The sequence below is a fragment of the Perca flavescens genome, chromosome 9 (genome assembly GCF_004354835.1).
Source record: "Perca flavescens isolate YP-PL-M2 chromosome 9, PFLA_1.0, whole genome shotgun sequence".
Taxonomy (NCBI): domain Eukaryota; kingdom Metazoa; phylum Chordata; class Actinopteri; order Perciformes; family Percidae; genus Perca; species Perca flavescens.
This window is the reverse complement of record NC_041339.1, coordinates 9983626-10003959: the sequence shown is the minus strand read 5'-3', so window position 1 is coordinate 10003959 and position 20334 is coordinate 9983626. Positions and strand designations below refer to the sequence as shown.

General features: G+C 38.2%; 4 protein-coding genes across 5 annotated transcripts; 2 read left to right on the top strand and 2 right to left on the bottom strand.

Moving 5' to 3' along the window:
* Positions 1 to 3553: 3553 nt before the first annotated feature.
* On the bottom strand, positions 3554 to 8685 carry tmco1 (transmembrane and coiled-coil domains 1). The gene is made up of 7 exons (XM_028587377.1): positions 8452 to 8685; positions 6049 to 6126; positions 5891 to 5950; positions 5686 to 5732; positions 5350 to 5417; positions 4537 to 4681; positions 3554 to 4027 (listed from the first exon to the last, which is right to left on the bottom strand). Exons 1-7 carry the CDS (start codon positions 8519 to 8521, stop codon positions 3929 to 3931), a joined length of 567 nt encoding a protein of 188 aa, XP_028443178.1. The 5' UTR covers positions 8522 to 8685; the 3' UTR covers positions 3554 to 3928.
* A 658-nt stretch (positions 8686 to 9343) lies between these two features.
* On the top strand, positions 9344 to 14138 carry uck2a (uridine-cytidine kinase 2a). 2 transcript variants are annotated; one of them, XM_028587609.1, is made up of 7 exons: positions 9344 to 9543; positions 11033 to 11192; positions 11454 to 11550; positions 11978 to 12120; positions 12351 to 12448; positions 12544 to 12592; positions 12972 to 14138. In XM_028587609.1, exons 1-7 carry the CDS (start codon positions 9439 to 9441, stop codon positions 13103 to 13105), a joined length of 786 nt encoding a protein of 261 aa, XP_028443410.1. In that variant the 5' UTR covers positions 9344 to 9438; the 3' UTR covers positions 13106 to 14138. The 2 variants fall into 2 exon arrangements, with proteins under 2 accessions (XP_028443410.1, XP_028443411.1); XM_028587610.1 differs by having other exon boundaries at positions 9360 to 9543; positions 11047 to 11192.
* aatf (apoptosis antagonizing transcription factor) lies at positions 13991 to 16735 on the bottom strand. The gene has a single exon (XM_028587608.1). The coding sequence runs from the start codon at positions 16638 to 16640 to the stop codon at positions 15060 to 15062; it is 1581 nt and encodes a 526-aa protein (XP_028443409.1). The 5' UTR covers positions 16641 to 16735; the 3' UTR covers positions 13991 to 15059.
* A 594-nt stretch (positions 16736 to 17329) lies between these two features.
* On the top strand, positions 17330 to 20150 carry magoh (mago homolog, exon junction complex subunit). The gene is made up of 5 exons (XM_028587341.1): positions 17330 to 17526; positions 17859 to 17917; positions 18360 to 18470; positions 18606 to 18688; positions 19936 to 20150. The coding sequence occupies exons 1-5, from the start codon at positions 17436 to 17438 to the stop codon at positions 20033 to 20035; spliced, it is 444 nt and encodes a 147-aa protein (XP_028443142.1). The 5' UTR covers positions 17330 to 17435; the 3' UTR covers positions 20036 to 20150.
* Positions 20151 to 20334: the final 184 nt, after the last annotated feature.

Here is a 20334-nt window from a genome sequence, read left to right as displayed (position 1 = left end):
TTTATTTTTATATTAATGTTTAATATGTTTGTTTGTTTGTTTGTTTATGTATGCACCAAATCAGCAAGGCTTAAGTGTAACTTAAAGTGGCAATAAACCTTTCCTGATTCTGATTCTTCTCTTTTCTTACCTCATTTACTTTCATTTGGTTTATTTTCTTTAGACACTGTGCTGATCCTGCATGTTGATTTCCCTCACAGTGCAGGCACTTTGCTTGCTCTTCTTTTTCTTTGCACTCCTCAACACAGTAGTTGTCTTTCCCACATCTTCTGACTCTTCTACATACTGCAGCAAGATGTCCATACTCTTGGCAGCAAAAACACCTGAGAGGAACTCTCTTAATATGACCTCACCCTATAAGGGTACATTATCTCGAAAACAATGATTGAGATGTCACAAAGGTTGATACAGAAAATGAAACAGACAGGACAGGAAATTGTCGACAAAAACACATAGGGCACAGAAGAAACTGTAACTGAGACACCGCGTGAATTAGGGCAAATGGAGCACACTGTAACCACTAGGATGCAGAATGAACAAAGCAACAATCAAATGACAATCCAGAGACACATACTGGTACAGAGGAAAAAAACTGATGTCAGTCTAAAACAGGACAAATTGTGAGATACAGAGATAGAGACACAGGTATTTTAAACACAGCTAAAGTCGTTGGCCGGGCAGCCAAAACTACAGGTTAATGCTTCACCTTAAGCCCAGTAATGTTGCAGGCATTACAGAGTCAACTGACATGTCAACCATAAAGAATCTACAGATAGAAACTACTGGTACTCGAGTATAACGCATATGTATGTGAGGATGTATTTGTAACGAAATATATGCATCATTTGATTGAGCAAAACAAGAGGAGATAAAAAACTGGTGTGATAAAAAGTTAGGTATAAGAGACAAAATTGCATTTTTTAACAAATGAGACACTCGCTGGCTTAGTACCAAAAGCAAGGCTTGTGACTAGAAGTTTTGAGGAGTTAAAAGTGTCAGAGGTCCAAAAGGACTCACCCACATGTACTTCAGAGTCTCTTCGGCTACTTGTAGCAGTGATTTGTCAAAGACAGTGCATACTTTATCCTATGAATATAAAACTGGCATTTCTACAGGGAATGGAACTGTCATGTAACATTTACATCAAGCCTCCTCCCAATGGCTGACTGTGAAGGAACTTCACATGGGGTGCGCTCAGTTTCTTCCCATTGCAGATCTATATTCCTAGTGTGACGTAAAGAGCATGACAACTTCTGTTTTGTGGGACTAGGCTTTGTGACTTTTGACAGAAAAGTTCAAGTACAGCAGGGAAACTACTACACCAATAACCTGTGTTACAGACAATCATTCACTGGTTGATGCACTCAAGTCCATAAAGTCAGACACTGAGAAATACTTTGTGTGGAAGTGAGCAGAATTAAAGAACTTACTCAAACCCAAAAGGTCGAGTGAGTCCTGTGGCACAACACAAAAGAACAACTTGCCATTACCCAAAAGGGTCATCAGTTCCCCAGATACTTAAAGGGGTGATAGAATGCAAAACCGATTTTACCTTGTCAAAGTTGAATAATGACAGTTTAGTGGGTAACTAGGACATACACAGAACCTCTAAATCCCATTGACACCTCTTTCCTCTGCAAATCTCACAATTTGAAACTGCCTCTGAAAACAAGCCGCCTAGTTGATGTCAACTCGGCGGCTCCTCCTCATTTGGCTCTAGTCTCTATGTTTGTCACGCCCCAACATAGGCTACACAACTGACCTGAGATCAGTTAGTCTTCTGAATCTAGGTCGGGCAGATCTCAGAAATTGTATACATTGTTCATCTGCTATTTTACCATTAAATTCACTTCTGAGACTTTTTTATGCAAGAAATCAACTATGTAGAGGTCAAATATGGGCCGTTTTACGAAAATTGATGTCTAATTGCAAATTTTGTCCGACTGTGTGTCGGAGTTCAGCAGCCGGTGCTGCCTGTGTTGCTGCCTCACCGCCTGGCCTGCCTTCCTTCACAGGCCCCGGCCTGCTGTGAGCTCGATTGCCGCTGCCTGGACAGAGCTCCAGGGCCTGCAGCTCCCCCTCTTCCTGCTAAATGCCAGGTGTGTGTGAGTGAGAGCGCGGTTAGCGAGCTTATTACACCAGCAATCTCTTACCACAGGTTCCAGTTAATCTTATAATGTGTGTAAGTATGTGTTGAGTTATTTAAACAAACGATCGGTGAAATAAACGCCTCTTGAAAAATGTATAAAATTGAAATCGGACACCATTGTTAGCTTTATAAGACATTGGGTTAGAGGTTACATAAGTGGCGTGATGAAATTCAAACTGTAAATATATTCTAATTACACCAAAAATGAAGCTAACTATCCATGATTTGTAGCTACACATAGCTAGGATTGAAGGGACAGTCGCAGCTAACCAAACCTGTAGTGTTCACAAAAATTCATTAACTTGAAATTGGACACCGTTGTTAGCTTTATAAGACATTGGGGTAGAGGTTATATAAGTGGCGTGACAAAATTCAAACTGTAAATATACTCTAATTATGCCGAAAATGAAGCTAACTATCTGTGATTTGTAGCTACACATAGCTAGGATTGAAGGGACAGTCGCAGCTAAACAAACCTCGTAGTGTTCACAAAAATTCATTAACTTGAAATCGGACACCGTTGTTAGCTTTATAACAAAATTCAGACTGTAAATATATTATAGTTATGCCGGAGCCCCGTAGTGCAGTAATCCACAAAGGGTGACTTTGCCCTGGGTATGGAGCCCAGCAGGCTGCCGCTTTCTCGTCAGATTGTGTGGAGCTCCTAAAGTCTGATACGTCTTACCAAATTTGCAATTAGCCATCAATTTTCGTAAAACGGCCCATATTTGAGTTTATATTGTTGATTTCTTGCATAAAAAAGTCTCACAAGTGAATTTGGTAATGAAACACTGCAGTGTCTGGAATATGAGATTCTGTCGCTTTTCTAATGTGTGTGTATGGGGATTCACTCAACCAATCAGCGTGCATCTCTAATGTGTGTGTATGTGGATTCACTCAACCAATCAGCGCATGAGCATACCATATTTGGAAGAAAAGCTCTTGTTACAAATAGGGCCAAAACACAGGGATGCATAAGGGCCGATAAAATATCAACCAGACCTTTCAGCCCAACCAATGTTACATACCCCATTAGGAGACCATAAGGAACAGTGTGAAATACCCTATATAATCATTCTATCATCCCTTTAAGGCACTTTGTGAAGGACAACTTGATTAAGAACAAAGCTCTGTTTCTGAGTCAAACTTAAAGGTACTCCATACTAGAGGCATATTAAAACATTATGTTGTGTTGTTATCTTGTTATATAAATGTTCAATATATATAATAGGCAATATTGCGAAGATGGTATAATAAGGTTTTGGTAATCTTATTGATATGCGATGAGAGCTGACTGTCAAACATGACACCAAGGTTTCGGACAAAAGAGGATGGGAGTTACTGGAGTGTTGTCAATGGCTTGATTAATGTTTTAGACCGTGCAAATCAGAATAATCGTACTACTGAAGAGTCATCATAAAACTTTATTAATATGTAAGAAATAAGGATACAGACAATGTCATACAATAATACTGACAAATGGATCAGATGTTGCTGTGCCAATTAATCATTAAAATCTCATAATGTATAACGTGCTGAATACAAGGTAGACATTTGTATCCTGGTAATCAATGTAATTAAGAACACATTTTTACCCTCTAATTTCTAAGTGAGACTTAAAGTTAAATAATAAAAACATAAAATGAGAAATCCAACAGAAGGTAGTGATACAGTAGCTGTAACAGTGTTTTCTCCAGCACTGCAGATCTAGTACCAGCTGTCCTCTGATATAGGAGCCCTGACTGTACGGTCAAGGACACTGTTGAACCTGTCAGATGATTAGGAAAACTTGGCTGCTTGGGGAGGAGGTCCCAGGAAACCTCCAGCCTGTTTTGTTGCAGCTCTGGAGGGAGCGAGACCAAGCATCTTCTGAATATTCTGGAGTAAAGAAATAGCACAAAACACAGTCTCAAAAAGTGTTTACAACTGTGTATAATAACAGTAAAAAAATAATGTCCTTCCTTCCTTGTAAAGGTTTATCAATTATTGAATTTGCCAAAATCAATATTGTAGTTTTTGGGCATGTCTACTAAAAATGTGCCTGGTTTGATTGTTTTTGTGTTTATTAGCATTTGTATAACCAACTTTTATTGCATAGGGCTAAAACTATATGTATTATTTATAGCTTAATGTTTTAGGGTGACATCCTACCACAGGGGTGGGAATCACCAAAGGCCCCACGATACGATATAATCACGATACATATGCAATGATACAATATTATTGCGATTTTAAACATAATGCTCAGAAACTGTAGCGTTTCCTTTAGAAACCTATGATTCCCTCCAATATAATACAGGCCATGACATCCATAACTGTATAGTGACATACAGTAAAAGGAATCAACCCCACCCTGGGTCTAAAGATGTTGCAAGTGTAGAAGTTACCTGTCTGATAGACATGGTGCAGAGGATGTAGAGGAAGATAAAGGAGCAGTCAGTGTAATCCTCCCCCAGAAGGTTTCGATGTGACAGTCCCTGGATGTAGGACAGCGGCACAAATGGCAATTTGGCCACTACTCTTCCATCAAAGCTGGACAAAACAAAAAGGCATGTTATCAGTGGAATGAAGAAGTTTGCTACAAGTATATTACATGTACTTTTGTCAAACGCAAATAAAAATTCCTTATCTCTCAGTGACCAATACAGACAAAGTCACCACTTTAAAGCTTAATTTATACTTCTGCGTAAACTCTACGCTGTTGCTACGTACGTAGGCACATGGAGACACGAACCCACGCCAGACCCTACACCGTAGCCTGAAGTGCACCTCTCGAAAAATCTAACCACACGTCGCTCAGCCGTGGCTTGGTAGCGGTGCATTTCCCCCTACTCATTTCCTGGTTCTCCTTCTCCATAAACAACATAACATCAAGGAGAGGGTTAACTTTTCCAGCTACAGATGTCCCGCCTTGGTCAAAAAGCACAGGGGAGACACTTTGTTTCTCTCACTATGACTCTAGAGTCACTACTCGCTCCAAAGCTAATCGCCATCATTTTCTCACTTTCTCCCTCGCTATATGCACAAATATTAACATCAGGCCACTTACGAAGGCAACGGCGAAAGCTCTGCGTGGAGCCTCCGCAGAACCATAAATCAAACTTAAGGTTGGCCGAGTGGCTAAGGCACAAAAACTGTGCTTTTTTTATTTATTATTTTATTAAAAAGATCAATCCAATGTAACTATGTGTAACACTTACATGGAGTTGAACATGCCCATCAAAGCTGTAAAGCAGAAGCCTATAGCGAACATTGACTTCATGCGCACCTACAATCAAACATAAGATAAAATGGAAATTTAAAATTAGATCACATTTGACTAAAGTTTCAAAGACTTTGAATATCAATGTATTTTTTTATATTGATAATGTAAAAGTGCAGTTAAGCCCGTTAATGTTGCTATATAAAATGTATTCTATATTACATCCAAAACAATCAAAATCCCAGACATGATTTTATTTCATATGGCAATATATTGATGGATTTAGCTCTAAGCTTAAGCATTACATATTTATTGTAAACAAATTGTCCCTCACCATAGACAAGTCTCTGTTGTTGTTCTTCAGTTTTTCTTCCTGTCTTTCTGTAATACATTCAGAGACATATCACTTATCAACAGTGTCAATGTGAGGAAAATGGCTGTTTATAAGAGCAGACTGTGTCAAGATTTTTTCTTTTCATTTGTCAATGTTTGCTTAAACGCAAATTATTACTTAGCCATTTTGTTTACTGGTTTCTTACCAATTTTCTTCTTCTGCTGACGTCCAGCAGATTCTGTGATGGTTTCCTTTTTCTTCTCAACTAATATCAAACAAGAAACAGAATGCATTAAACAGTCAATAGGAAACTAATCAATGCAGACAATACATTAGTATGAGGTTCACATAGGAGTGACTTACGTTTTTTGCTTTGTTTTTCTACTTCAGCCTTTAACCTCTTGTACTTTTCAGTGCGATACACTAAAACCCAGGTAATCCCTGAGAAGAAAAAAATCAGAAGAGGTTTGCAAGTAAAATATTATGGTGCAACACCACGGTAAAATGATATAAATCTCAGATTCTTCCAGTATTTTATATATATTTATTGGTTTGGCCAACAGTAGATATTTCTGTTGGATTATTTTATCAATAAGCAGTTTTTCAGATTTTCCAGAAATGGTTTTGTATCATCATATATAGGGTACTGATATCACAATACAATTACATACACTGTCATTTAGAATTTCATACATATTGCATACTTATAGTGCAACAGTGTGGAGGAGTTTATTTGTTAACATTGTTTAATGAAGCAGTTTCATTGTAAAAACAGTCATGTCAAAAAGGAGTGGCCTTCTTGGTTTGTTTTTTTCTGTCAAAGTAGAATTAAAACTATTCTGTAGCTTGCTAAACTGTCATGGGTTTTACTGCCTTGTTATCTGTGTAAACGTTTAAGCTATGTTCAGCTAATTTAATTATTACAGAGAAATGAATGTAATTCTTAGTATTGTTTCTTGTTAACAAGAGTGGCTATAACATTTCATTTTGGTAAATTAAATGATCAAATAATGTTTATAGTAAGTCAGATGCTTATTAATGTGCAATATTATTTGTTTATATTTCAGAACCACATCCTACACATGTAACGTCAAATACAACTTCATAGTTAACTTCATGTTCGAGTTGTAAATAAATCTTCCTGGATCTCAAAAGCAGACATCTCTGGTTCAAGTTCTTACCGGACACCCTACAGCGGGCCAGTTTTCAATAGTTTTTACAAGCCTATTGCCTATATTTTTGTAATACAAAAAACACTTTTACACTTTTTGAAATTATTTCAGCTTGGGTAGGCCTATATGTGCTTTCTGAACATATTGAATACACTTTTAAAAATACCGCGATAATACCGAAAACCCTGATAATTTTGGTTGTGAGGTTACATTTTCATACCATTACATCCCTAGTTCCAGGCAACCCATAACTTGTGTTTTCACAACCTTCTAACCATTAAAGTGCCCTGGAACGTCAGTCAAACTCGTAACTTACTACTCGTAAACTTGTACCAGATCTTTGTACTCCCAGTTAGTTTTTGACGTCACACACACATAAACAACAATGGCGACCCCTATTGATGCTGTACAGACGCCGGTGATTAACAGTGAGAAATAGAGCTAGCGCTAGCTGACGTCAACGTTAGGTAACTGCGGTCAAGCCAGCCGACACTCGTATCTCCGTTGTCAAATCAGCCGATGCTGAAATTGTAGTGCACTCATATACTAGTACTTTTGGTAAATGTATTAAACGGCGCAGAGCGATGGTCTTAGCAAAGTTAGCGATAAGATACACATTCGACAACTTACGCTTTTCAAAATAAGATGTTAAAGTTTATATATAAAGTACATATATATGATCAATCATATTTGTATATACATATACAAATATGATTATTGGATATTCTCAAGAAATATTTTTTTTGGCAATGACTGATATATTTCAGTACAGGTTAAATGACTAACAGCAGAAGTATGGGACTTTGCTTCCAAAAATCTCCATATTTATACAGTAAAAATGTTTGATTTTCAATATGGGTGTAAGTGATGCCCTGTACTGAAATATATCAGTCATTGCCTGGAACTATGGATCAAAGTTTTTTTTTATTGCACCTTCATATTTTTAGTCATTTAACAGCAGAAGTATGGGACTTTGTTTACTCAATCTGTGCCGTTTGAATTACCACGCGTGCCGCTATAAGAGCGCACTATAATTTCAGCGTCGACTGATTTGACCCATAGACAGTATAAACAGAAATTTGACCACGGAGATACGAGTGTCGGCTGGCTTATTGACCGCAGTGTTAAGCTAGGTAGCCGCTAGCTAACGCTAGTGGTGACTTTGCCTGGAACGCTACCAGGTCGTGACTTGAAGTCGTAACTTACGGGCTAAAAATTGTGTCTGGAACGCAGCATTAGACTGTTAAATAAAAAAAATGGTTTACTCCTTGCCCTGTCTGACCCATGGATGTATTAAGAGAACTGACCATAAATTTGCCTGACGTGTAGCTAATGTCAGGTCAAGTATTAGCTAGCTTTGTTGGCTAAATTCGCTGGCTAGCTAGCACACTGCTGGTCCTCAAAAGCACCAAAAGTAGCAATTTAATAATATTAATAACGTTAACAACTTCCCCCGCTAGCTATGTAACTCAGAATTGTGTAAAAAAACAAAACATGTAACGTATCATTATGGTTTGTCTTTCTTGGACGATAAAATAATAAAATACATTCCTGCTTAAACTGCCTGTCGAACTGTTAGGAGGACTTCACTCACCTTCGGCTAACAGCGCTGTACAAACAGAGATGAACACGATTAGAATTGTGTCTGCAAACATGGTGCTCATGGTTGTAGGCTCCCGTTTACTATCCCGTTTATCCGATAGCAGAGAGAAATAGACAATTCGTTATTAGAGGTTACACCATGAGCACATTACCTACATAGGTCTAAAATTCATAATGCTATGTCAGCGTTAGCTTAGTGAGAAAAGTACTTCCGGGTCCGGTTAAATATTTAACAATAATACAAAGCAATTGAACGGTTCTATAACAAAATATATTTATTTAGCCCATAGTCTGTCTCTGTATACATGTCATTTTTAAGAATGGTGTAGGCGGATTATATTTGCCTACCGTAAATTGCAAGGTGATGTGCAAAAACAGTGAAATAAATGTCCTGAAATAAATGCTTTTATCTCAAATGTGGTAATAGAAATAGAAAGTAGGCGAATGGAGAGCTGAGTGTAGCTAATCCCTCGGTTTAATAGACTAAAACAGTCTATTTTTATAAAAAAAAAAAAAAAAAAAAAGTTCACAATTCACAATTGGAAAAATTACAAAGAGCTACTCTTGACCTACTAATTGACTAACATTGTTTACGTAATATAACTCATCATCATCAACAACAACAACATCATCATCATCATCTTCATGCATAATCAGACCACCACTTTTAATTGCCAGAAAAAGTTCAAGGCAGCCAAGAAACAAGGAACAAGGAAGGACAATAACGTTTTCTGAATCTGAATTTAAGATGTCCGTATGTTGAATGTTTTTAAAGCCTTTTTGTTAGGGGATTTAGAAATTAAATTTAGCCTATGTAGGCTAATGTTCAAACTCATGGAGGCAGACCACCACTTCATCATCATCGCTTCCATGCCCATTAAAGTCAGCCTCATCATCGTCACCACCATCAAATGGGAGGAGCGCAGGCACCCTAGTGTGTTGTAGGTTGTAGAGGGCCGCATCGCGCTGCAGATGAAGCATGACAGGCGATTGCGAGACAAAGCCAGGTGACCAAGACGAAAATGAAAGTATTAATCGGCATCCTTTCCTCATTGGCGTGGCTGGAGGGACAGCTAGTGGCAAGGTGGGTATTTATATCATAATAAAGGCATTTTTATTTATTGGTATTTATAAGGTGTTTGTTGTATTTCACTATATATGTGGGCCGACACAAATGGATTTGTTTTTGGAAATTTAAAGATGACGCGCACTTTAGTTTTTTCTTTTGTAAAATAATCGTAACGTTATCATATGTTTTATGTTTCTGTTTGATCAATTGCAGTGATTGTGTTGCTTGGTAATAACGTATACGCCCGACAGCATGTCAAAATAGGAACGTGCTTATTCAAAATATAGGCTGCCTTTTGTTAAATGCTTAATAAAGTTGTGTGATAGGCCTAAATGGAAATCAGACTTAAGGTCTTATATCAGGATCAGAGTAAAATCAGATGATGCCCGTTCATTTGCATCAGCTGCGCAGGGTCTGCCGGCTATGATGAAAATGAGACACCAAAACACATTGAAAACTCAAACTCTACAATCTTGCATATAAACAGATTGGCAGACTGGCTAGTATGTCAAGTTGTGATGCTGCCTTCGGGCCACATATTTATGATTATCAAATACCCAGTGCAAGATGTGGCCTGAAGACTTTTTTGTATTGTTATCTTGATATATATTGTTTCTGATGGATCTGCTGATATCTGGCTTTTCTTCATTTGTGACATTGATGTAACCTCTCTATTCACTTCACCCCATTTAACAGGATGGCTCATTAGCATTACAATTCATGTCTTCATTGTCATGAGAGACTTAATCTTAATATCTGCATTATCATATTTGATTCTGTATTCAATATTTTTGTAGGTAAGTGTTGTTATCTTTTGAAGAACAGAAATTGATGCATTAGATTTATATTTTGTTGCACAGTTGCTTTGCAGAGTAGATCATCAGGATACAAAACCAAAGGCAAAATTAAAGTCTATTTTTTTCTTAATGTGTGACAAATGTGGTCATTTAAATGCCAGAGGTAGAAGCAAAGTAAGCAGTCCTGCCTGCAAGCCACTGTAACAGTTTAAATCTGGCAGGTATAAATGTATTTATTATTGAAGTAGGCTGGTCCTTGACGTTAGTTATGTAGGTGACAGTAGGATGATTCTATAGGTGATTAAATCAACAACTTGAGTCAACAGACAGTTGTTTGTGGGTGTAACTTCCTGGTACTATGCCACCTTTTTCCCTTAAGACTAACTGCTCACAGAACCACCTGCTTTCCCACACATGTTATCTGAGTAAACTGCAATCTTTTGTTTTGTGTATGTGACTTTCTGTGAGTGCATTCTTTCTGCCAGGTCCAGATATGATATGAAAATCCAAATTTGCAGACTTTAAATACAATATGGCTCAACATACTTCCAGACCATGAAGACATGTGCAAACTAAATGAAAGCATGAATTAAAGTGTATGCGTTGGTTTAATTTGTACACACAACCACTCAAGTTCCAAAAGTGTAAGGTTGTGGTGAATAAGGGGCCAGTATTTTGTCATACTATTTTGTTCTTCTGTGTGACAGTCGTCTGTGTGCAGCAAGATCATGGAGCTGCTGGGCCAGAACGAGATTGACCACCACCAGCGGCAAGTTGCCATCCTCAGCCAAGACAGCTTCTACAGGGTCCTCACCCTAGAGCAGAAGGCCAAGGCACTCAAGGGCCAGTTCAACTTCGACCACCCAGGTATGTTGATAATATTGCCATCATCACATGCCTCATTGTATTCATGCATCATCTGGCAGCAGGGTAATCAAGGATATAAGTCTGTTGGTCTGAAACAACCCTTGCTGGGAAACGTTTGCCTTGTGTATTCAATTTTGATATGTGATTCAAGCAATTAAGTTATATGTATTTCAGGATCTTGATGTGTGTGGTTTGCTTGGTGATATTTCATCCTGCTAGAGAAATAATTGTAACTGCTTTGTACTCTTTCCTTCTGTATAGATGCATTTGACAATGACCTCATAATCGCGACTTTGTGGAACATCAAGGAGGGAAAAACAGTACACATCCCTGTTTATGACTTTGTTTCCCATTCCAGGTGAATGAGTCTGCTACATACAGAGACAACATAACAGGTGTATTTGCACAAATAGATGTCTGGAAGGGGGGACAAACATATTTGAAAATCTGAATCACATTGCAGTATGCTATGGAAAATGGTCGTCAGCAAAAAGAAGTATATGTAATTGTAGTAAATTGATTATAACATGCAGAAGTACGGGGTGTGGTCCCTTTTTTAACTTTTGTTTTGCAGTTTTTCTCTTGTGTTGCTCTGAAACAATGAATAATTAAACATTGAAAGATTTTCATTGTAGCTTTAAAGCGAGACTTTTGAAACATTTTTCCCTTTTTTACAAAAGAATAGTTCAATAAAACGCACCATTGCTCAGTTCAGTACAGTCTTTGGGTCAGCAAATGTACGCACACTTTAAGTGTTTTTACATTTAATGTCTTTTGTATGGCAGGAAGGAAGAGACGGTGACAGTGTACCCTGCTGATGTGGTGTTGTTTGAGGGCATCCTGATGTTCTATTCTCAGGAGATCCGAGACTTATTCCAAATGAAGCTGTTTGTAGACACCGATGCAGATACACGTCTATCTCGAAGAGGTGAAATGTACAAGCATGACTTGACAAATCCCTTCAGTTTCTAAACACTTGGAGTCTTTGAACAAACTGGCAGTAGTTTCATATTTACTGTACAGACACAAAATTAATTCACAATAACTCTCGGCAAACAAGTGAAAGCGTTTTTTCTCTCAATGTCAAATTATTGGTATACCAATTTTATACCAAACATTTTTAAAGATATCGTTTCCCTGGTCTCATTTTTCCCCCAGTGCTGCGTGATATAAGTGAACGTGGACGAGACTTGGAAAGCGTTCTAGCACAGTACATTACTTTTGTCAAGCCTGCATTTGAGGAGTTCTGTCTGCCAGTAAGTGCTATTCTACATGTGCTGTACTGCCCAAATCCTTTGTATGTTTGTGTTCTTCAGTCAAACTCTTTGTCCTTTTTATTGACGCTGTTTAGACAAAGAAATATGCTGATGTGATCATACCGAGAGGAGTTGACAATTTTGGTGAGTATTTGGGCTTTTGGAGCTCGGAGATGGTACTAAAGAAATTGAAACCAAATGTTCAAGACACTAGTCTTAACAGTTGTTATCAAGGACACAGCTGTGTTTAGTGGCCTCTAAACTGGGAATTGTTTTAAAACTAAGGAAGCAAAAGCTGCTGGGAGAACAAAACAGCTTTGTCTGTTGATTTGACATAAGATCTTTAAACCATCCAAGACTAACTGCAATAGAAAACTACACTGTACATAGTCTAAATATATTGAAGCAGGACACCTACCCTGACCCAGCACACTATATATATATATATATATATATATATATATATATATATATATATATATATATATATATAACCACACATTCTCTTTGTCTCTCAATACAGTTGCCATAAATCTCATAGTTCAGCACATCCAAGATATTTTAAACAGTGGTTTGACCAAACGGCTGAACGGGTGGATTAATGGTCATGGATCAACAAAGAACCAGCCAAATGATTCCAGCAGTCTGTTCCACTGAGTGCAGCTCTCCCCAAAGAGAGGAAGGAGGGTTTACTGGTACATGCCGAATTTGCTCTACCTTGTGGCTAACAAGGCAGGAGTAATTTGCCAGGGAATCATAAGGCCTCTTTTTGGTATCGTTTGTGGAGCTGGTTTAAAGTGTTTGTATTCAGTTCTAGTTTTCTCTATAGCTTGTGTACTGTATGACATGGAAGGTTTAGAAATACAAAAGGGACTAACTTGTAATTTAATTTAAAACTGCTGTTTGCCTTTACCACAGCACTGAAACTAATTAAAGAAGTTTTTGTCTAAAAAAAGTTTCAACACATGACAGCCTTTAACCATACAATAAATGGAGTGTAGCAACATACTGTTTTACAGCCTTACCCTATCTTACTACCGTTAAAGGCTAATTCCCTTTATCAATGCAACTTGACAATTTTTTTTTTCAAGCGCTGTATGACACATATTTGGACTTTTACAAATAGATTTTGAAATAATGTACTTTGGATTGAAATTTTTGATGTTTGTTTCACGTTGCCCCAAGCTGCACTTGCTTTGTCTTGTCTAAAACTAACAAACTAAATACATTATTAGTCAAATAAAACAACCGATTCCCACCTCAAATCATCTTAATGTATGACATCACCAAAAAATATTTGTACCGTCTTTGTGGACTGATTTTTTATTTTTTATTTCACGTGATACTGACATTACATTAATTCATTTAATAAGATTTTGGTAACAAAGAACAATTACTTATGTTATGAAATTACCACAAAGTATTACTTTTCTTTGATTCCCATAAACTTGAATCTTCAGATACTAATGTATGCAATGTTTATGTGAAATAGTGTTACTAAATGCACTGAACTATAAAATGTCAAGTTAAAGATACCCAATGTTGATCTGTAAATGATGTTTAATGGAGTTTTCTTCCTGCATACTTTTTTCACATGATAAAGTTCTCAGGTACTGTTTGCCCCAAGTGACCCATCTGTCACTTCCAAATTCTTGTATTTGATCTAAAAAAAATATACATTTGTTGTGAAGACATTTGTTGTTTTTTATTTAACTCTAAATCTAGACAAAAAGAGAAATGCCACATGCTTGGTGCTATATTGTAAGGTTGAACATTTAACTTGCTTTTAACTTCCAAATACTGTGGAGTAATGTAGTGGCAATGAGGCTGTAGCAACATTTGGTCATATCCTCTTTGTTTTTTTGTGGAAATTTGGGGGTGCAGGCAATGATTAGATAAACAGCCTAAATTGGCTTGTTCCACACTAAGTTTAAGTAATAAGACTTGAACACAGTGTATGTAAAGTCATAATTTCTGCTATGAAAAAGCCATATCCAGTATTTCTTTTCAATTAAAATATCTATGTTTGACTGCTTCTTTTTTTTTTAATTGTTATAGTGAAAAACTTAAACTACATTTTTTGGAAAATGTTGATGTTTGTCACTGCCAATAAGGTCCATTCTAAAAATGCTGGTTTTTTTTTATAAATCGTGCCCCGTTAAAGCAGTGGAATTTGTTGAATCTTGTATAGTTACTGGAAAAACAGTATGCTATACAATTTCCATGTTGTATGGAATTGGGACACATAAGTAAGTACAGTTCACTTTTTAAAAAAGGCCATACAATTTGAAGTGCACACTTTACTTGAATCATATGAAACTTGGTGATAGAAGAAAAAATATATACTTTGTTTTTCTTTAAATCCACTTAACAGTCATTAGGCTTTTTGTTTTGTTGGAAACACTCATGTATTGCATGTTTTATCAAAAAATTCTCATGGCTCAGGCAACAAGACATACTGAAAATGTTACATGCTTCTCATGCCAAAAAGCAGGACCAGTTTCTGTCCTAACACAAACCGCTACTCTGTGACATTCAAGAGTGAAGAAAAGGCACTGCTTTGTTTACATCCTAAAACTTCGGCATGTGCCCCCACAGTCTCTCCTTCACATCACTCCCTGATTGTGGAGTTCTGACCAAAGAGGCCACGATACAGTTCATTGCGTGCATCGTCACTCACTGAGCTGTGGTCAATAGGAGCCATAAAATTGACCAGCTTACTGTGGATGTGGAATCTGACTTTACGGCCCTTGCTGGCTTTGGTATCTACCTTCTTCTTGATCTTGCTGCGCAATTTCTGGATGGCCAGCCACTGCCTGCCCATAGCCACCTGATCATTGGGGTCAGCTGCACTTGTCTTGCGTTCAATCAGCTCTCTTAGAAGTTGGTGGTAGAAATCATCATCATCAAATATATCCTCGTCCAGATCCTTTAGATGTGGGTTTGCTTTCAGCTGTTCCAACTCCTCTCCCTCTGTGGAGACAGTTTCAGATGTGAAAACGGAGGCCTCTTTTTTTCCCAGGACTCTGTACTCTGAGCGTCGGGTCTGGGTGCGTCGCACCAGCCTTTCCTTGTCCATCATCACCTGCTCCACCTGGGTCAATATGTTTCTGTCGAACGCCCCAAAACCCTTGCTGCTTTTGCCCATAGTCAGTCTGGTTTTATCATGCCACTTTTGCAACGTGATGTTACAATAAGGCTGGAAAGCAGCAAACCGTTTGGCCATGAAGTCCGGGTACTCTGCCATCTCTAGTTTTCGTTTAGGTGCGCCGTCTTCCTGCACAGACCCTTTTTCATCCTCATTATCGTAACCGTTTAGCTCCTCATGTTCACCCTGAGCTTTTGTCTTCCCTTGAGTGAGGCTCCTCGTGTTTGCATTCTGATACAGCGTCTGATCGTGAAGCTCAAGGAGGGATCTTTGAAGAGCTTTCAAAGCTTTGTGGGTGTTTTTCAGCTCCCCCGCAAGCTCGGCTCCACCTCTCCTCTTGAACTCTGGGAAGGTCAGCGGCTGTGGAAGCTGGTTGGCAGTCACCAGAGCTTTCTGTATTTTGATTCGACCCTCAAGCAGTTGGTCCCACAGGGCCAGCTGGTTCTTCACAGCATTCCCTTTCTCAACCTCTTCGTCTACTTTCTCTTGAGAAAATGTGCGGACAGCTCCCTCATCCTCCTCGTCTTCTTCATCATCATCATCATTGTCTTCCGTCTCGTCGTCATCTTCATCACTGCTTTCAGTCTCCTCGCCACTGTCATCATCTTCACTCACTCCCAGGTCATCCATGCCCTCTGTCAGTTTGTGGAAATCCACTCCCTGAGGAAAGGCCAGTTGAGCACCTAGTTGTGCATTACTGCCCACCAACTCCTCCTCATTTTCATCATCATCCGCTTCTTCATCCCCTAAAGAATCCTCTTCTTCATCTTGCTCTTCTATGCTGCCCTCCTCCTCTCCAGATTCATCAATATCCATCAACAGCTGTTTACGAGAGACTGTTTTCCCCACATACCGTCTGTCCGTTTCTGAGAGAAGAGATGTATTGTGCTTCCGCAATGCACTTTGGCCCTCATCTTCATCGTCGTCCTCGTTGAATCTTTCTATCACTTTGGCTTTAGTCACGTCATCGTCATCCTCTGGATCAGCAAATTTAGGCAAAGGATTCAACAAATCCTCTAACTCCTGAGAAAATGAGCCTGCCATGGGTAAACGTTTATAAAAACCACACGTGTAGTCAAGACCGATCCTGGGAGCGGAAAGTGATGACGCTAGTAATATGCGACGACAGTTAAAGTCGTAGGATGACAAACCTGAGTAGCGTCTTTCAGGCAGAACTTTTTTCAGACAGTGTATGAAGTCCTTATCTTATAACATAATATTATATAATCACATCCACGATAAAATCCTGGGCAGAACCAACCCCCAACATTAACCAGTAACTACTTTAATTAAAGAAGCAATAATATTTTCGGACCAACAACTAAAGTAAGGTTGAATTGGAGTCAAATCAGACCAAAAACAGAAAGGTTAAAAAGAAAGAAAACTGAAAAGGTCAAAATAAATATATTCACAAACGTATTAGGTTTTATATTTTGATTGTATGGAATTATGGATTTGAGTATTGTTAGACCACAGTCTAGAGACTTTAAATTCAATGATAAAACCCTACTTTGTGTATATGTACGTTTAACTCTGCTTAATATGGCAATTTGAGTATGATATAATGTTAATGAATTCATTTCAGGGATAGTAAATCCTCGTCCATATCATATTCATGCTATTATACATTCGTATAATAATCTTTAATACAACCATGATAAATACGGTCCTAATAGTAAGAACTTCCTGAAAGACAAATTTCGGGGCACCAAAGTCTTAAAAACCGGGTGACCCTCTACGCATGCGTATATTGATGGCGAGACACTTCACTAGCTTTTCTTGCTAGCTGAGTTTTGTTACGCAGACTTCACTAGAAAGAGTACTTTCTGGAGAGTAAAGATGTCAACAAGTGACTTCTATTTGAGATATTATGTTGGGCACAAGGGAAAGTTTGGACACGAGTTCCTGGAATTTGAATTCAGACCTGACGGTAAGTTCAGTTGGGCGGTAATACAAATGTTTTAGCTCTTCTGCGTCTAAGCTAACTTCGCTAGCCACCCGGTAATGGCTAGGCCGCAGCGGATTTAAAATGAGTTGTGAGCGCCAAAGTATCTCTTTGGTTTCCCCTGTAATGATAACAGTTGATGTGTAGACTAAATTAATTCCGCAAAAATATTAATTATAAATGCAGTAATGTTAAAAGTAATATACCCTGAGCGTTAGGCGCCATGTGGCCTGTAGGGTAACATTAACAAACGCATGGGTTTGGTTAAAGTGATGCATTGTTTTGAATTTCCACTGTAAATGGAATTTTTTTTGCAGGTAAACTGAGGTACGCAAACAACAGCAACTACAAGAATGACGTCATGATCAGGAAAGAGGTAAGTCATAATTATAAACACGTTGCTGTTGAGTAACTGAATAATTTGAAGTCCATGATTTTTGGGTTTCTTTCGTTGTCTTTCATTGACATTATGTCTCCGCACCATTCTCGTATAACCGATTATGCGAAGTATTTTTCTGTTCACACAATGTCTTTGAATAAATTCTGAGATATTGTTTCAAAGTGCTTTCATGTAGTTTTGTATGTAACAAGGGATGGGTGTTATGCTCATTTATTAAGGGGCTTTATAATGATTATCACCCAAGCAGAGATATTGTTTCTCAGTTAAAACACAGTACATACATAACATAAAATTCTTATTTTTTTTTATTTAGATAACATCTAAAAATGGATATATGCTCACGTTATAAATGTATGGCCCAGCTTCACACATGTACAAAGTGTAACTGAGTCCATGTTTGTTCTGTGTACCAACCCAGGCATATGTACACAAAAGTGTGATGGAGGAGCTGAAGAGAATCATTGATGACAGTGAGATCACCAAGGAAGATGATGCTCTGTGGCCGCCTCCTGACAGAGTTGGCAGACAGGTTTGTGCCTAAATTCACCATCAGACCTATGTTCTCTCTAGTTCTGTAGTAAATCAACTTTGCATTGAATAATTTGACCAGACGTTTTTCAAGCCTTAAAAATAAATTGCCTGTTTTTTGTTCTAATTTTCACAGGAATTGGAGATCGTCATCGGAGACGAGCACATTTCATTCACAACCTCCAAAATTGGCTCTTTGATTGACGTCAACCAGTCAAAGTAAGCGCTTTATTCAGGAGTTGGGAAAGTAGGCACTCACAATTCAATTACTAATATCTAGTCAACAATTCGATATCGCGATGCGTCACCTCCTCAATATTTATTGCTACACATGGTTTTCATCAACACATTCGGTGTGTGTGTGTGTGTGTGTGTGTGTGTGTGTGTGTGTGTGTGTGTGTGTGTGTGTGTGTGTGTGTGTGTGTGTGTGTGTGTGTGTGTGTGTGTGTGTGTGTGTGTGTGTGTGTGTGTGTGTGTGTGTGGTGTGTGTGTGGTATCTGCACTTAAAAAAGACACTTCCTGAATGTAGTAGAGTCTAAACACAGCAGGCAAAAACAACAAAACCAGAGACTGGAAAATCAACAAGTAACATCAATAGGCAATAATCTATTATGGGCTGACACTGCAGCAATGCAGAAACGTCCACATCGTGATGCAATAATTAAATTCAACACCCCTAGTAGCAGTGCGTTAGGGTATTTTCATACTTGCTGTTTTTTGCAGATATGGCCGCCAGTAAATCCCATGAACTTCTCTACATTTAGTTTTACATGGTTGTGTTTCTGTCTTTACTGTAGCACATACAGCGTGTCTCAGAGCGGCCGCCCTCGGCTTGTCATTATATTGTGTTGCAGCGAACGATGTCTGCGTGGCATTTTGAAAAGTAACCACAGTTGCAACCGCGTTCTCTGCTTTGCTATCCCTGTTAACTGAACAAGTAGCAGAGCATGTTAAAGAGGCGTCGTCTCCCTGCCATCCGCTGTACAGGTAAAGCCACCTACATGTAATCTGTGGTGAACCACTCTGCGTTGGCTGTGCTAAAAGTATCACTGTGCACCAACAGTTATAGCAGTTACCTTATGTAAGTCACTCTATTAGCTAACTGGAGTGAATTCTCCAAAGGTCTGTCTGGATTTAGTGGAACATTTGTTGTACAATGACAATAAATTGACCTTGAACATTATTATTATTATTACATAATTATTAAATAGTTTGAAGCAAATAATCAGAACTAGTGTAGGCTACTTGTTCTATTCAACATAAATGAAATCCCCGTGCTTGGAAATGGCTTCTCGTATTTCTTTTTATGAAGAAAAAATATTATTTGATAAATTTTGCGCTCCTAAATTTTTCTACTTCGAGCACATGTGCTCCTTGGGGAAAAAAGTTAGCGTTGAGCCCTGCCTAGTAGGCACTGTATATTTGTCAGTAACAAAAGGGTTTCTTTTTAAATTGCATTGTTTCAGGGACCCTGAAGGTCTTCGGGTGTTCTACTACCTGGTGCAAGATCTGAAATGCCTGGTCTTCAGTCTCATTGGCCTACACTTCAAGATCAAGCCTATCTAAATGTGGAATTTGATCGTTTTAATTGCTTTAGCTAATGTTTCTGTTGTATTACCGCATTTGTACATTTGCTTTTGGTGGAACTGTTTATTTTAAATAAAAGGGTCAGAAAAATGTATTGCTCGTCTAAGCTACATATTTCATGTGTCCTTTGCTGGTATTAAGTCTTAACATTTCTAATGATAATTGTATTGTCCATGTTCTATTACATTGTGTATAGAAATAGAAAATTTTAGTAAAATAGCTATTTTAAATGGGAAGATATTCTTGCAACACATATGGAAGAAAATTGAGCAAATGTA